This window comes from Acipenser ruthenus, chromosome 20 (assembly GCF_902713425.1).
Source record: "Acipenser ruthenus chromosome 20, fAciRut3.2 maternal haplotype, whole genome shotgun sequence".
In the NCBI taxonomy this organism is placed as follows: domain Eukaryota; kingdom Metazoa; phylum Chordata; class Actinopteri; order Acipenseriformes; family Acipenseridae; genus Acipenser; species Acipenser ruthenus.
The window spans coordinates 21,404,618-21,421,962 of record NC_081208.1 but is presented as its reverse complement, the minus strand read 5'-3'; the positions used below and the strand labels follow the sequence as shown (position 1 = coordinate 21,421,962).

The 17,345-nt window shown below is 38.9% G+C and overlaps 1 protein-coding gene across 1 annotated transcript in view; it reads left to right on the top strand.

Moving 5' to 3' along the window:
* The first annotated feature begins 1,069 nt into the window (after window positions 1–1,069).
* glg1a (golgi glycoprotein 1a) overlaps window positions 1,070–17,345 on the top strand; it is a 35,681-nt gene continuing 19,405 nt past the window's right edge. The window contains exons 1-3 of the mRNA XM_034042689.3: window positions 1,070–1,452; window positions 15,408–15,437; window positions 16,569–16,655. Of these exons, the coding sequence (XP_033898580.1) occupies window positions 1,156–1,452; window positions 15,408–15,437; window positions 16,569–16,655 (414 nt within the window). The 5' untranslated portion in view covers window positions 1,070–1,155. The remainder of the gene's footprint in view (window positions 1,453–15,407; window positions 15,438–16,568; window positions 16,656–17,345) is intronic.

Genomic DNA, 17,345 nt, shown 5'->3' with positions numbered 1-17,345 from the left:
CAATATGCTAGTTTGAAAGTACATGTTTTTATTCATCTGTTAAGTTTTCATTAATTTGTACACAGAGGGCTAAGAATGACCAGCATATACTTTTTCACACATTGTGTATTTAATGCATCTCAGACACCCACTTTACTTGAGCCAAATTTAGTGTATTTAGTTTATACTGTATCTACAGTTCATGAGGATTCTAGATATGACAGTACCTGTGTCCTAAAATCCTTATAGTTCAATTGATTTAGTCTTTTCTTTACGCAATACAGCCAGATTGTGCAAAAATGTATTTTGTAGGGTTTTTGCAAAAAACAAAATCTCAGAATAGGAAAACTACTGCTCCAGAAATATCTTTAATATCTCAATGCCAATTCATAAAAGTATATATATAATCAATGAAGAGTTTGGGGGTCAGCCATAAGGTAAAACTTTAATAGGTTTGTGCATTTTTATGGATTTTGACAGACAGATGATTACAGTAACTTGTATTTAAATCTTTGACATTGCTAATAATAGTTATTTCAAATGGAAGGTCAAATGAACACTAAAAAAAAGTATTTTGTATGAATTATCAATCTGTTATGTTGTATTATTAGATGGAGCAACTCATCCCGTTCATGGTGAAGCCGCACTTTCAAATCCTTATCTCTCTGAACCCATTTTAGATGCGGGGTCCGTTTGTATTGCTCCATACCTGTAACTGAATTTGACTAAGAGAAGCAAATTATAAATGGGCCATTCTCCATAGCTTATTGGCAGTCCTTTAGGTTTAAGATACATGAGACTGAAGCCTGTTAAACCAACAAAGATCAGCTGAAAACGAATAAAATACAGTAAAGTATTGACTGACCAGTGCTAGTTATTTCTAGAATTTTGCAACATGGTTAAAAACATTGCCGTTCACACTGGGTAAATAGTACAGTAATAGAATACCAAATGGGACACTTCAGAACAAGGCAGTCGCAAACTAAAATCGTTCCACAACTTGAGAACCAATATCTAGCCATGTTGGTGGAGGATTTCGACGGGATCTACTGGAGACGTTGATGGACACTCCATTTTGCTAAAAGGGGGAGCGTACGTGTCCACCGCGCACGCCTACAATATTATAATCAGGAGTGGCTTAGTGCCGTGTTGCTGCTGTTGCTATTTCCCCCGAAGATGGCGGCGTGTAGACGTGTTCAGTTGCTTCTTCTGTTGATGTCCATCGTGGTCTCTGAGGTACATCTGAATGACAATGATGGTATTCCTGCTTCGTTTAAGAACCAGGGACCAGGGCAAGCGCCTAACGCGGGGAACCCGGCAGCGCCCGCAGCCGGGGCCTCCCAGCCCCGCCGGATCACCGGCTGGAAGCTAGCCGAAGAGGAGGCCTGTCGGGAGGACCTGACGCGGCTCTGTCCCAAGCACACCTGGAACAACAACCTGGCCGTGCTGGAGTGCTTGCAGGATCGGAAGGAGGTACGCTAGTCGGGGAAGCAAGAGGGGTGATCGGTGGAGTGAGACGGGAGTCAGGGTGTGCCTGCACATTACTGTGAAGCAGGACCGAGAAAGAGAGAGATAGAGGGGGACTGGGGTGGTCTGCATGTATAGCTGTGTGAGGTGATGGTGATGGCGATGGCAAATGATCTTGCACATCTGGAGCTGGGACCGAATCCCCACACTCTATTGCAAACCAGACCCAAACGTATCGCGTTTTCAATCGGCGGAATTGTGCAGTACACCGGCGAAAATTTATTTCGGTTGACGACTGAGGCAGGGGGTAGAATAATGCTGCTAAATATGTCTTCATCTGTGTAGAAATGATATTTTGTATTCTCTCTCGTTTTGGATATTGTCTTTCTGAAAGATCAAGTTCTAGAAATGTTATTATCTTTCAGATCGGCCGTGCAGTCTATATAAACTTCCTTAATCAGATTGTCAAGCGGATGAACAATACGTATCACAGAGACTGTACAGCTATAAAAATCTACCACCAATTAAAAAATGCAGCATGCATTTTGTTCTCTTATAAAACTGCCCCATTTGACAGCAGAGTAACTATCCTCCAAAATACCTGGCAGTATTTCTGTAAAGTGCAAGGCTGCACATAGTGTGGTAACAGTGCACCAATGTTAATGATTGTCAGTGCGATCATTGAAACCTGAAGTATTGTTTGTTGAAGGTGAATATTTAAATTCACTGAAAATATGAAATCTTTTTTTTTTTTTTAAAGCATGTTTTCCTTAGTTTTGAAAACTGGACAACAATTATATTAAATAATAATACAATTTAAAAAATAAACAGACTTTGCATACAGCTGGACACTACTGTACTAACCTATACTGTCGCTGGTTTCAATACAACAGTTGTTTTTATATAATATAGAAGCTAGCTCCAACATTTTTTTTTCAATCCGTGACCAAAATGCATGTATCTGTCATGTACTGTAACATCATTTACAAGTTCAGGTTTCTGCTTTTTGTTTGTCAGTTTTTTTTTAAAAAAAAATCCTGATAAGTGCGCCACACATTACTGCTCCAAGTTGCATGAAGGTTTGACGTGATGGCACTCCCGAAAAAGAAATGTGCGCCCAATGTACCTCATTTCCACACATGGGCAAGACAGTGCTGGTTATCGCAAGATCACTAGGATATGATTCTGACACCTTGGCACTTCAAGATGCAAAGGATTGTCTTTCTTGCTAGCTGTTGGGATTGAAGTGCCTTCAGGCAAACCCTGCAAAATAGCAGGTAGTCGGGGAGTCCTTTATGGCTCACCAAGGTATGGTCATGTTGCAAACTGGACGAAGCAATAAACAGTGTGTTGTAACTACTGATGTTCAACTGCAGCCTCTTAAAGGATGCAGCTGCGGTTTTGAGCTCTGCTGCTTCTACGTTTGTCGTTTATCTACAGATCTGATTCGATGAGTCATGTCTGATTTAAGTGACATGATTTCTTCAATGTTAAGTCTGTTATTTATTTGTTTCCACTTTGACGCCCATTCATCCTGGCACTATAATATAAGAATGGAGGTACTTTTCCTCTTCCCCCTTTACTTTCTGTGCTGGTTGCCTGGTGCAGTGTTGGGGGTCTAATGATACACTGGCACAATACAATATTACAATGCTGGTCAAGCTATATGTATCACAAAACACATAGTGGCCCTGATAAACTACTTTGTATGATGTACATGATCAAATGATCATTAAAGAAAAAAAAAAAAAAAAATGATAGGAGGAATGCATTCATACCAACTATACATCAGTCTTATTCCTCATTCAAGAACCATTTGTTGAACTACATTAAGCTTTATTGTGCTTTTGGTCTTGTATTAATTTACAATTGATGTGTCACATGGTACACAATAAATTATTCCTTTCCTACCCCTATGCAACATTGGTTTCTACTGCGCCACATAGAATGCAGGTGTAAGGTGGAGGGGTCCTATAACCTGCATTTGTGTCATTGCAGGACGAAACAAAAAAGAATGGGCTTCTTACATAGAACTGCCTGTTAAGCCTTGGTTATTCCACATTTGTATCTTTAGTCTTTTGTTTGAGCCACACTTGCTGTTCAGCATTTCTCTCTATTGCACAAGCAAGCCCGCTGGCGTGTTTCTAATGGGAGTGGACGGCACTCGGATGTTTCCCTGTCTTTGCTGCGATAACTAAAAAAAGCTGGTAATTCTGGCACAGTAGATATACATAATGTTAAGGAGTCTTGACTAGCTATACCTGTCTAGTAACATGAGGCTTTTTGCTAGCAATGATTTGTAAAAATGGAATGATTGCGCTGAGTTTGAGAGTATCGCACCATGACATTAGATTACCGTTCACCCCTAATTAAGACTTCTTTTGGATTGTCCTCGGTAGTTAAATTGCCCACTAGACATGGGCGCTTCAGAAGTGTGTTCCTGTGGTACTTGGTGTTTAAATGATAAAGAAGCAGGATCCCACAATTCTATTCTTTAGGATCATTTACATGTCTTAATACATTTTGAGGCTTCACAGCAAAAGCGATCTTTTGTAGATTCCGTTTCTAGAATCTGTGGTTTTGTGGTTAGTGTTTTGTTTTTTCTTCTGGTAAACATGACTCAGGTTTTTATTGTGGATTTTGTTCTGACTGTTGGTTGTGACGTTGTGCTGTTGTAAGCCAGGCCGATACGCGAGAACTCCAGCCATTTTTCACCAGATATTTAATTTCTTTAAATGAAGCTAAGGGAATAGATGGGGTGTTCACATACCCTTTTCTGTTTCCCCAGTGCAGCCAATTTAAGATTATTCCCTTGGTGTGGGTGTGCTGAGGGGTAGAGCTCATGCTGTGTGGGCTTTGTCACGTGAGGTGATGCTAATCACTGATTAGTAATTGGCCACCAAGGACTGTATTATCAAGTGAGTGACCTTTTGGAAAGAGACACTCTTTAGACATTTTCCTCTCCCCCTCCCTTCTTCCCTCCTTGTGAGTGTGTGGGCGAGGGAGGAGACTTCAGGTAACTGTGCAGAAGCTGAGTGAGACGTGGTCATTGAAAGGTTATCTTCGTACTATTCTTTTAATTTGAAGGCGTACATGCATCATGCCAGCCATTCCAGAGAAAGATTTGGCAGTTTATCTTATCTGGTACATGATTGAGGCATTGTGTGCTACACCACTTGAAATGAGCTAAATGTTATTTTCTTACAGTATTGGACATTCATATTGAAATATTAACTTTGCCGTTGCAGTAGAAAACCTTTGTCTGAAAACTAGTTATTGTGGTAGGGTTGACTTTTTGCAACGTTATTTAGTTTCCCCTAGTGAACTAACACTGTCAGCATTATTGTCTCTTTGGTTAACATTGAGACATTGATGAAGAAATGAAAGGAACAACACTTTGTTTCAACACTCGGTCATTTTCAAGGTTTTATTCTGGAGTGTGTGTTTGTATTTCATTGTTTGTGTGCAGTATACTCTTATTAGGGGTAACACTGAATAGTAAAGTGATAATCGACTGATCACACTTCATGTAGTTGTGAAGCATGCAGATGGATGGAAATGCAGTGGCAATTCATTAACATACCAATTTTTCAAACACTAAAATAGCTGAAAAAAATTCTAAGCTGTTTTACAAAGTAGTGCTCAAACAGCAAAGTTATGAAACCAGTACATTTCAAAATAAGCACCAGACCATTCTAAAATAAATAATTTTATTAATATTTAACTTGCGACAAGTTGCCCTGTTCATGTATTTTAACTTATTACTCGGTTTTTGCACTCTGTCAAATTTAGTAGTACTCGATCTAATGTTTATCCCATGTTTTCCAAAAGCTTACATTTGTTTACATAATGTGCTAGATGTATTGAGACTGATTCTTTAGAGCGTTTCAGCGATTTCCTAATTTCTAGCTGGATTTGTGCAGATCTCATTTCTATCAAGTTCATTTTAATAGCCTGCTTTCAGCCGAAACAGTGCTGTAAAATAAATCTGGTATAGCTTGATATTATTAAAATGCTTAAAAATCCTGAAATAACCTGGATGAACAGGGATCAACAAGGACCCATGTAACTGGATTAATCTCATAGACTTGATAAGGATTTATACCAAAATAGTATTGGAGGTATTTTTGAATTGAATACACAATTCCAATGAGAGCAACCAGTCTAATCTTGATGTGAATCTAATACCACTTTCACACACAAATGCCGCTACTGAGCCGTTCCCACAGCACGAAATTGTGCAATCTATGCCGGTATAATACCGTCATAACCCTTTCACACAGCCAAAGGGATCCTGCGAGTACAACTTTCAAACCTGTCAGTCATCAGATTGTTTTCATGGCAACGGCAACAAAATAAATAAATAAGCAGAATAACGTGGATAAGCTACTTAAATAAATAATACATTAAAAAAAATACAACGTTATATTTCAATGTCTTATCTTTTTTGAATGATGCTGGAGAACTCTAGTGTACTCCTGTATTAATAATATATATGTGGAAAATTGAAATAAAAATATTTAAGTGGGGACGCAGTCTGTTGCTCGCATTCTCGAAGTCCCCCGATCACATTAACTGGATTTGTGCAGGGTCTGTACCTCCCAAATTCTACTGCACAGTTCAAAGTGCCGCATCTGTTTAGTAGCTGCCACTAGAATTGAAAAGTTTAACAATTCCTTAAATTCTTCCGGTCTCCAGTTTACTACCTTGTTCTTGATCATCCATTGTATTTCAAAAAAATGAAAGTGTGTAACACCGACAACAAAAATGCCCAACATGTCCGGTATACAGTCGTGAGGTGGTTCAGAGACTGCATCAAATATGATGGCTCTGTGACAGTAGACAATTCACACAGACCAAAATGCCAGATCCCAGTTCTGAGCTGACATAACTCACTGAAAGTCACTTGGTCTTGGCTGAACTATTTTAAATAATGAATGTTGTGCTTGTAATTGCAGATGTAAACATTACTTGTTGGAGAAGCGCTTTTCATCATGGAGGCGCTAATGTAGCTGATATGTATTCATTTACAACCTGAGCCATATCTTTTCACCCTGCCAGCTTCTCTATTCAGTAGTGTCAGTCTGGGTTAGTGCTGCACAATATGTGGCTCTCAAACTATGGGTGGTTGAAAGGGGATTTTTGGAGTACGATTTAATTTCATTGATTTAAACTTGCAGTAAAATCGCATATAGATGCAAGGGTATATACTAGCTGTATAACGGCGTTCCTATTAAGATTAGCAACCTAACAAGCCTTGTATCCCTTTCCCTGTAATTTGTGGACATTTGACATCCACAGGCAGCAGCAAGCTGTCTAGCAACTTTTTACAGCGGCTCTTAAGTGGACTCACCGTGGATCCACCATTTAATGAATTGCCTCTAATGGCGTCGGCTCAGACATGTTCTAGGTTGCTAATACTGCGTGGACGATTGGATTGCAACCCATTTGTTGTAGGTGGGTGGGACAGAGGCACCTGGTTAAATCCCCCCAGGGTTCAGGTGACTATCGGTGTGGAGCATCAGAGCCAGAAAGACTTTTTTTTTTGCAACAAGCAAAGACCTGCTGGACTGATCTTTACAACACATTTGTTGCAGGCTCTTGAATTTCTTTTAAAATTCACTGCAGCAGATAACACCACCTTTAGCTGCCATCAATGGTTTCCTGTGTCACTAGTGTTAATGCTACAACATTCTATTTAATATCTCTGTTCTAAATGTCTTTGGGATTCTGAGCTTTGCAGAGAGGGGTAATGTTATGTAGTAGGAAGTCTGCATTGGATATCACAGTGGCAGATGAAAGCTGTGTGTGCTCCGCTCTTCAAACCCTGTGGAGCTCATAAGGGATGTGGGGTTGGGTGGTCAAGCAGCTTGACTGTAGGGAGAGTGCTGGAGGAACTGGTCTCGCCACACGCTCACCACTGACCTGAAACGACAACAACTCAGGAGAGCATGTGGGGGGCATGTGATCACTCGCACAAGAGCTGCATTCAGGCTGATCCAGTCAGCTAGACACGGGCACCTGCACAACACAACTCGGTAAGTTAATGATTTCTGTTTGACTTCTGTTTTAGTGTTCAGATAACAGCCTGATATCTGTGGCCAGGATCCAGCCTTCTGATACTAGTTTTGCTCTCTTATCTTCTGATAGTGCTGTGCTATGTCAGCATAGTAAACCGTCGCATATCAGATTGCAGTGGGACCAGAGTAAAGGCGGTAAAAAGTCGTATGAATGAATCCTGTTTTAAATACCATTATACACAGCTGTAACAATTACTTCCCCCAATTATTATTTTCAGGTTCAGCTTTTATTCAGGAGCTCCCCTAAATCCCTTGTTTAGAAAGATACAGGGTATTCATGGTTGTGACAGAGTAGCCATCTGCCGTGTGGGTGCGTGCATTCGCTGCTGAGTGACAGGCAGGAGATCGAGACGGAGGTTGAAGTTGATACGCCCCGCAGGCGAACAGGATTTATTTACATATCAACACACTGAACAGCTCACATGACACTAACAGCAATGGCAGCGCACGGAGCACATAAAACAGTGTACGAAAAACTTTGGTGGGATCTACAATCTCGGAACTAATTCTCTGTTCAATTAATAAACTAACGCTGCTGAAAAAGTTGATCATGGCGGATAAACAGTTAGGGCGGATGTGACGGGCGGCTACTATTCAGCTTATCATAAGGCAGTTCTCTTTCTCTCAGCCAATACAAATATCACACAATCATAAGATAAATGATATATTTAATAAAGCGTTGATGTCTAATATCGAATAACTTTTCCTGTGCGCACTATAGTTATAGTTTTATTTGCTGCAGGAGGCTGTGGGCACGAAACTCCACCTTGGCTGATAAAACCACATATTGATTGTTTGTGTGTCAATTGATTGTGATTGTTTACAATTCAAACTATTGGGGCGAGCCAGTTGTCTAAGCACACTTGTGTGTCTTGTATGAGGTTTAAAGTGTTTAAACGGTCTTCAAGTTGAACGAACGCTCCTTTCCATGTACATTTTCAAAGTATTGATGCTGTAGTGTGGAATGCTGCCAGTAATTGGGTTATGCTGATTAATTAGAAACGGCAAGTCTGACACCGCCGTAGGGATTAAAAGTACAGTCTGGTAAGGGATTTTGAGGAATCTAATTTAGAAAACAATTGATTTCCTATAACGTGACCATCCTCCAGCAAATAACAGAACTTGAGTTTGTAAATCAACAAATTGTCTCTGTCTTCCTGCTCACATTGTGGATTGTGCTGCTTTCAAAATTTTTTTTTTCTTTTGAAAAATATGCATACCAGAAATGGGTGCTGGCCTTGGTGTTTACATAGTAGTAACTGTACAGTGTAAACCAGTTAATTTTAATATAAAATATTTATTCGCTGTCTTTTCCATATACAATTCAATGCTGTGCATTATACACAAATACAGTATAAAATGATGGGGGTCTTTCTTATGAGGGCTTTTTCTGACTGGCTGCAAATATTCCCAATATTTTAAACTTTTCGTATTAAACAAGTTTAAATTTAGTGGTTAGGAAATTAAATGGGAACCAACACCCCTGCAGTTTAATGTAATATCGAAATACTTTTTTAAATTTAGTTTTAGCTAAAGAAAAATAATCCCTTGCTTGATATTCTGGCAACAGAATGAAAGCGTCTCCCTTGCAGTACAGATTTCACGTTGTTAAATATTTTAACATTAAATATTTAATATGGGAATTAACTTATTAAATATTAATTATAAACATGGTGCAACATGCACTTCAAACCAATGTGTATAAAAATCATAAACTTGCACACCATAAACATATTGAAGGGATGTAAAATAAAAGGGGGCTGCATAAATATATTTAACGTCATGCAACGTGGATGAATGCCTTGGTCGGTAAAAGCCATCTCTATCCTGCTTAACTCCCCAGGGATCGCCCCATATAGTAACTCAGTTGACTAGCTACTGTGGGTCAAATTTACCAATGGAATGGAATGATATGCATTGCAATCTATTTACTGGACATTCAAACTCTGTTAAAAGCCTCCGTTTTAATCATGACACCTGCTCAGCCAACCCAACAGAATAGAGTTAAGGATTTAAAGTCAATAATGTATTTGTTGATAGCTTGTCTTGTTTCTGAAAGAACCACACTGTCACAATTTTTATAGTAGCAGCCTCCACTTAAACTTGCCTGCTTCATATGAGGAACTGTGTTTCTGGTCCAATGCTCAACCTGCTTGTACACATTTGCTCAGCTATGTAAACAAAGATGGAGTGGCCTGGGTGTGTAGAATTCCAGCTCCTCCCACCTCTCCTTTTTATTGCATTAACTTATTTAACAAGTTGCCAAACATTCAGCATGCAGATTTGTAGGCCTGCAGCTCTTTTTATTTAAATACAGTAGTTGTGTGTTCTAAATTATACATAAATAAATCTCACTGCCCAAAGTATTGATGTCTCTCGACACAAAAGGATTATGACTCCAAAACATTCCTTTATGAATAAGATTACAGTGACAGATGTGACAGTCTTTTTTTTTCTATCAATTGTCTTGTGCGAGTAACTAATATTGATTGGGAAAGGCCAATAAACACTGATTTAAAGAAATGTACAGTATTTATGTTTTTAAAAAAGCAGAGTCTTTGTGAACCTGGAAATAATACAAATGAGCAGTTACAATTAAGATATTTGTAAAGGAAGTATTACATGCCAACAAACTATTTAAGGAATCATATGGATATTTATTTTGGCTAAAGGCTTATTGTGTACAGAGTAACTAATCGGTAATCCTAACTGCTGGCATTTCTACTAGTTAAAACCGGATTCGTAAATTCAGTGCTTAGTGGCAATTTTTTTCTTAAGATTGCAACATGCGGAAATGAGCAACTGGCTTCTTTCATGCCAAAGTACATGCACTTGTTCACTCTGGGGCCAGATTTAGATATCAAAGTTTCAGAGCCTGGCTCTGGTACGGCCCTACAAAAAGATCAGATGCCTCTCTACCCCCAGGCCAATCTTCATTTCTTTTTGCCTGCATAATGAATACTGTACCACATCATTCAAGATGTATTAACAAGATAATGAATGTAAGTATTGTATTGCAGTTTCTAGTGATAGGCAAGTAAACATCAGTGTGGTTTTTTAAAATTATTAGGGGAATTTCAAATTTTTTTACCCCCAATTTTGGCCTGGACCTTTGTTAGTCTTCCCAACGCTACAGCCAGTGTGGAATGAGGGAAGCATTCTCATCTTTCAGTCCCTGACCACTTTCCGGCGCCTCCTTAAGACTCACCTCTTCAAACAGCACCTGTAGAACTCCTCTGTTTGTATCCTGGGACACTACCACCCTTCATTTAAATGAGCTTTATTTCGCTCTTATCTGCCCCCTTTTTTACTGCATTTAATCCTGTACTTTAGAATACTGTAATCTGCCCAGTGTTTAACCTGTAGTATTTTGTATTTAATCATATCCTGATGTAACTATCACTATTATCTGCTGTATTATTGAATTGTGGTTTGTCACACGTACTTTGCTTGAACAAAAGTTATTGTATTTCTTGCTCTTATTGTATTACTTGTATTGTAACACTTGAAATGTATTTGCTTACGGTTGTAAGTCGCCCTGGGTAAGGGCGTCTGCTAAGAAATAAATAATAATAATAAAATAATCTTTGGTGTGGAATTCTGGCAACAACTCAGGCACTCTATTTGCTTGAAACAAGTCTGGTTGATCGGAATGTTAAGGGGTTCTGTACATATTGTTGATGCAAGCAAGGTTAGGAATGAAAATGTGTTCACTCATTGCATTGTAGTGTAAATGTGTAGTTTCCTTGACCATGAAAAGAAACGTCTTTAAGGGAAGAATTCTAGTACAATGAGGTGAATTCTTGCCACGTTGTGTTGAAGCTGGACTTCCAGGTGCTCTCTTACTGTAGCTCAGTTAGAACAGGGAGTAATATACAGTATAGCAAGCTGCACAGTTTTAGCCTGATGGAAGATAAACTCTCACTTAATATATCTATTTCTGAACCAGTGATGTTAACTGACGATTATGGCTGCCAATAGCTGGGTAAACATGCTTAATTATTTGCTTGTTTGAAATATTGGACGTTATGTGAATGACGTTCATTGCAAGATTTATTGTGACAGACAACCTGTGGTGTTTTTATGCCAGCATTGAGCCAACCAAACAGAGTCTAGACGAGGAAAAATGTAAAATGTGACCTAGAGATGTGTGTTCAACCATCTCTACCTGGTTAATAAGGCTGTACCCTAAACCTGAAGGTGAAAATATCCACATTATAGGCTAGATAGTTTTTGTACAGTAATATTGGAAACCACTGATCGCTTGTTGTGCTTGCGGACCTGAAGCTGTATTATTCGCACTGCTGTAGTCTTTAAAAGAAACATCTGTTTGGCCCACAGAGCGATGTAACTGCAGATGAAATTACACTGCTGGGCCGTTGGAAAGGTCTGCGTTATCTGCCAAAGGACTTCACTTTGATGTAACTATTTCTGTTTCTGCTCCTGCTGCTTCCCTACTTTCCGGTGGCCGCATCTCAGCTGGTTGTTTCTGGTTTAAAATATCCCAGAGGGGTAAGGAGAAGACGGTACTGTCCTATCTAGCCTATTCATTGCTTAGGAGTTTGGTCTTTTTGGACTTTTTTTTTTCCAAGCGGTTGTTTGATGTGAGGATGTGCATATTAACTAGCTGGCTTTGTCTGGTAGTGTTGTGAGAGCTGGTGAGATTTGGAGAGGGTAGGTTCAGTAGTGTGTGTGTGTGTGTGGTGGATTATGTTAATGTTTGATTTGCATGGGTTAGTGTCACGGTTGATTGATTTTTAATGGTTCAGGAGGTCCCCAGCCTGCCTGGGAGGAAGGATCAGCAGATCGGCTGTCTCAGCTGTGGCTCATCTTGCTGATCGACTCCTCACAGACTTCACCTCCAAGACTCTCCTACTTCCATATAACTGTTCTGGGCTGCAAGCTTGCATTACTGGATAACTCGTATTACTGTAGTGTCATGCATTTAGACCTTTACATTTATAAAGAAATCGGCCTTCCTGGAATGCAGTAAGCTTGACCTGAGGTAAATTGTTTCTACTACATAAACATCAAGTTGTGTAGTTTTAAAATGCTGGAATTCATTAGCTTCTATGCAGTTTGTCCATTTTGATCTTGCTGAAATTTAATGGTTTCCACATGCAATAGGGTGTAGGCCTATAGCTTAACAGAAATTGCATTCAGAATTTTGGAACTCCCACAAGCCCAAATGATGACTTCTTGTTGTTGGCCTCATGTGCTTATTTGACCTCCTCCCTGAGAATACTTAGCTTTACAGTCTCAATAATAAACACTGTTCTGCCAATGCTGTTCTAATAACCCTCATGCCTCCCAACTGTCCCCGATTCAGAGATTTAGATTTAACCTGGCTTCTAATCTCTACAGTGAAGAAGCAATGGGTGAGAGAGGAGGTGGGGGAGGGATCTCCTCTCTGTCTTGCAGAGCGGCTATCGTATTGCAGTGCTGTTAGTTTTGCAGGCTGTACCTCCTGGAGATTGCATGACACAGAGATGACCAAATGTGCTCTGTTTAGCTAAACGACAGCCACCTACACAAAGACGCCCACAATATACATTCTGTGTGTGAAATATGAATTCACAGCAAACCCCTTCAGGGCTACTTGGATGTAAATAATTAAACTTGAAAGATGAGTAAATGGGCAGTTTAGCTATTCTGCTCAGACAAATGCAGACTGTTCGTTCACATCGGTCTCCAGTGTGTCTGGGAAGTGGCTTGGTTTGGGATCTCTTCCCAATGCATTGTGGCTGCTGGGTACTACTAGCACAAAAAATGCAATATGTATTAGTTAGTACATCATCTTTTGTTCAGAAATGGATTACAGTCTGTCGTGTGTTGATGATTTTGTGTGCTATTAATCTGAAAGCTGAAGAATACACTAAAACTCATGTATTCATTCAAGAACCACTTGGTAAATTATAATGAGCTATGTTATGCTTTTGGTCTTGTATCACGATACAACAACACATAGTTCTATTACAATACGATATGTCATGTAAAGAAGACAAGACTATTTATTCATCGATTTTAAATCCTTGCATTTAAAAATAGATTTGGTACTTTGTGGATAGTAGTACCCTTCTGAGTTTAAGAAACATTAATGTTGATGCAGGTTGTTGCATTATCAGATATGGGTAATCCATGTACCACCGCACTTTTTTCCTTTTTATATAGTTTCCCAGAGGACATTCATAACCTGCACCTGTTTTTACTCAGATAATGGCAGTGGGTGGTCACAGGTAGTAAGCTTCAAATAGCAAGCATTGTGTCTGTCGCCTGAAACCACCTTTAGTAAACATTACTATTAAGCCTTTTAGATCACTCCTTTTCATCTGGCTTTGTTTGAATTGTTATCCTCATTTCAGTTTGAGTATTTTACAGACACAGCTGTAGTGAATGTAGTTTTACTCCCATGATTTGTATGTTGGGAGAAAACAGATTGAACATGATTAATGTGTTTTTGTTTTTTAAATAGAAATATTAGTCTGGCCTTGTTTTAGAAGAAGTTAGCGTGGAATCCATGAGGAGAAGGCGGTGTTTGTTTTGCTGTGGTCCCCAGAGTCCTGTCCGATTTGCGAGGAGGCTTTGGTTCGTGTACCGCTGCAGTCGGAATGGATATCGTCAGGGATGACTCAGATTAAATAAGGCTTGGTTTAATGTCTGATTTGGTGAGGCTGTTGGGAGGGAGGTGGGGATTATGTGATTTATAAACGTGCAGAAAAGGTTTTGCTGGGGGGGGGTTCTAGTCTAAAATGGCTACTCTTTAGATGCTAATGGAACATTGGCATACAAGAGGGAGTGTTATTTGTACCTGCCTTATTTAGCTTGTACTAAAAAAAATAAATAAAAAAAAAATAACAATACACTAAAAACACAATAGGTGTCATGATATGCAGATCACGATACATGTGATGGTCTTGAAGGGCTGATTGTGCTTAATAAGGAGTGACCACTAGGGCTGTGCGGCAGCAATTTCTGTATCTGTCCGAATTACAGATCATGGGGGAAAATCTTTCTACAGAATCGGTTATTGCCTTTTATTTTAATTTATTTAAACCATTGGTTGAAAAAGGTTAAGCCTGGTGATTTTAATGAGATCGATAACAATAGGAAATAAGGAACACAGATACAGGATATTGAGCAGGTAAGGTCAATATTATTGTAGTGGTAGATGGTATAATAGTATACATTATACAGCATGGGCTTCAGCATTTCCTTGGATGCCCTTTCGCTTGACGCTCATGTGTAACAATGGAGCTGCAGCCTGCTATTGAAACAGCAAGCAGGAATTTGCTGCATGCATTTGTGTCCTCCTGTTTTGTTCAGGCTAAAAGGTCCCAGTGGAATTTACAATAACTGTTGCTGGGTGCACAGGAAGGAGATGAAAGATTTGTCTTGTGAATGATCATTCGAAACAAATTCACATTTATAGAAAATAAAAGTGGAAAGCAGGATACTAAAGTATATTGACCGTATCCAGAATGGTTCTAGTAGAGGGTTAGATGCTGGATAGCTCATAGAAATAAACAAACAAATGAAAATATGGGCTGATTTATATTTTAATGGGATATGTTCCGGTGTGGTGTGTTTTTTTTTATGTATTTAATTAAATTAAGACTAAATACACTCAAGTCAAGTAATTAAATAATATTTCTGGTACCATACCAGAAATATCCAATTTCGTGAGCATGTACATTTTTAGACTATCAAACTGCCTCTCTCTGGTTCAGATATTCCCAGCTGTCAAGTGTATGTGCTGGCTTGCTTGCTACTGCTCTGTGAGTGTAAAAGTAGAGCTGCAGTTCTGATTTTGTATTTATTTAGTTTGCCCTTTCTTGTGTGATCAGCTGACCACAATGTCTCCTCCTTTGTTTTGTTTTGCAGGACACGGAGATTGCTTCCGACTGCAATCATGTAAGTGTTTTATCCTCTTATTGTATTTTTTCCTGTGCTGATTCCATCCTCCAAAGTTCTGCTGGGACAAAAAAATACAAATGTTGCTTCAGAGGTTAAAATTTGGATCAATAAATTGGAAAGTCAGCAAGTATCTCAACAGGTCCCTGCTAAACAGTTGTTGTGGAATCGCTTCCAAGATTGTTTGTCTGGCTAAAACTGCATCTGGTATTCTGTATTTAAAAGGGCCAGTAAAAAAGACTTTGAAATAACTACTGTTCATTATGACATATTGAATTTCATTATTAGCTGAAACCATATTTTTTTTAAGGTTACATTTTAATGTAATATTTAGATTTTGTTTTGAGTAGCTTGTATAAACAATCTACAGTCTCTACCTGTTCTTTCTCGGACTGCATTCAATTACTACATTTGAGTTAAGCCGCATTTATCTGGGAGACATCAACGAACAGGATAGTTTTTCATTTCAAGATTATTTTTTTTTATTCATATAACTGTATTGTCCACTCTTCTAAAATCAACCTGATTAAAATAATGGTCCTGAAAGCTTTCATTTAGTCTATTAAAGTTATCACACCTTACACTTTTTTTTTTTTTTTCTTTGATCACATGCAGTGGTATCCCATCCCCCATTTTATTACGTCACTTCAAGGTCAACCTGTGATTTTGTTTCTAAGCTTTCTCCGTGTTCAATTTCACAACATCAATGACATGTTCTGAACTGCAGTTGCTGGCTTGTAAACATTAATCCGTGCCAGTAAAACAATCAGGGTTTTGGATAACTTGTTGTTTTGAGATTTGCTTGTCGGGTATTGTTGTTGCACAAACCTGTAATGCACTTGCATTTGTTTCAACACTGCATGCTAGTGTAACATAGAGGGACAAATAACAACACATCAGTTGACTGCCCAGTCTTGTGTATTCCCCTGTAAAATAGTGTATGTGTGAATAAGTAAATAAATAAAATTGGTTGCATATTTGAAACTGTTTTATTTTATTTATTGGATTAATAACCTTGCTTTTGCCCGCTGGTTTAAAATGTTACACAAAAAATCCAAATGTGAAATCAAATGTCTTATTCTACTTGTAAACTCCAGTTAAATGTGCACTCCTGACTGCTTTGTCTTGTAGCTACTCTGGAACTACAAATTTAACCTGACCACTGACCCAAAATTTGAATCTGTTGCGGTAGAAGTCTGCAAGAGCACAATTACAGAGGTAAGGGTTCCTTCTATTTGTATAGTGTCTGTTACAGCTGTTCAACAGGTTTCCTGCAAAAAAGACCTTTATGCCACACAACAATTAACGTTCAGATATTTTTTGATTTGATATTTAATTTTGGGTTGGGAAGGTTATTGCATTTTGCAGCAAGGTATATTGCAATAAGTGTCACCTGTAAACTCCTCCCCTGTTTACCCAGCCATTTGTTGGGGAATTATGTCCGCTCAGTAACGGCATGTTCTGCCAATAAAAACGATTGGCTTCCAGCAGCCACTGTAAACTGAAAAGGATTTGCTGTGCTAATCTGGCACTAATCCTGCCCATATCATTGCAAGGACAGGCATTTTATATGTTGTACATGGAATCTCCCCACAGCGGCCACTCCAGTGTTGGGGACAGATGGATTTTTTTTATTTATGTATGTATTTATTTTTAAACCTATTGTAATTCTAGCCAATTCTGCCAGAGCACCCTCTGCTGGAAGTGAAATGAAACCTGGGTAAATGAGCACATTTTGAGTAGGAAGTGACTGAGCTGTTCAATATACAATTACTATATTTTTATTCAACATGTAAGAGCGTGGACAAGGAGGCTATTCAGCCCATCGATGGTCATCCACTTCCTAGTAGCTGATTGTATCTCTACTTAATTTTTATCTGTGTCCTCCGGTCTAGGTTTCTGTGCTGC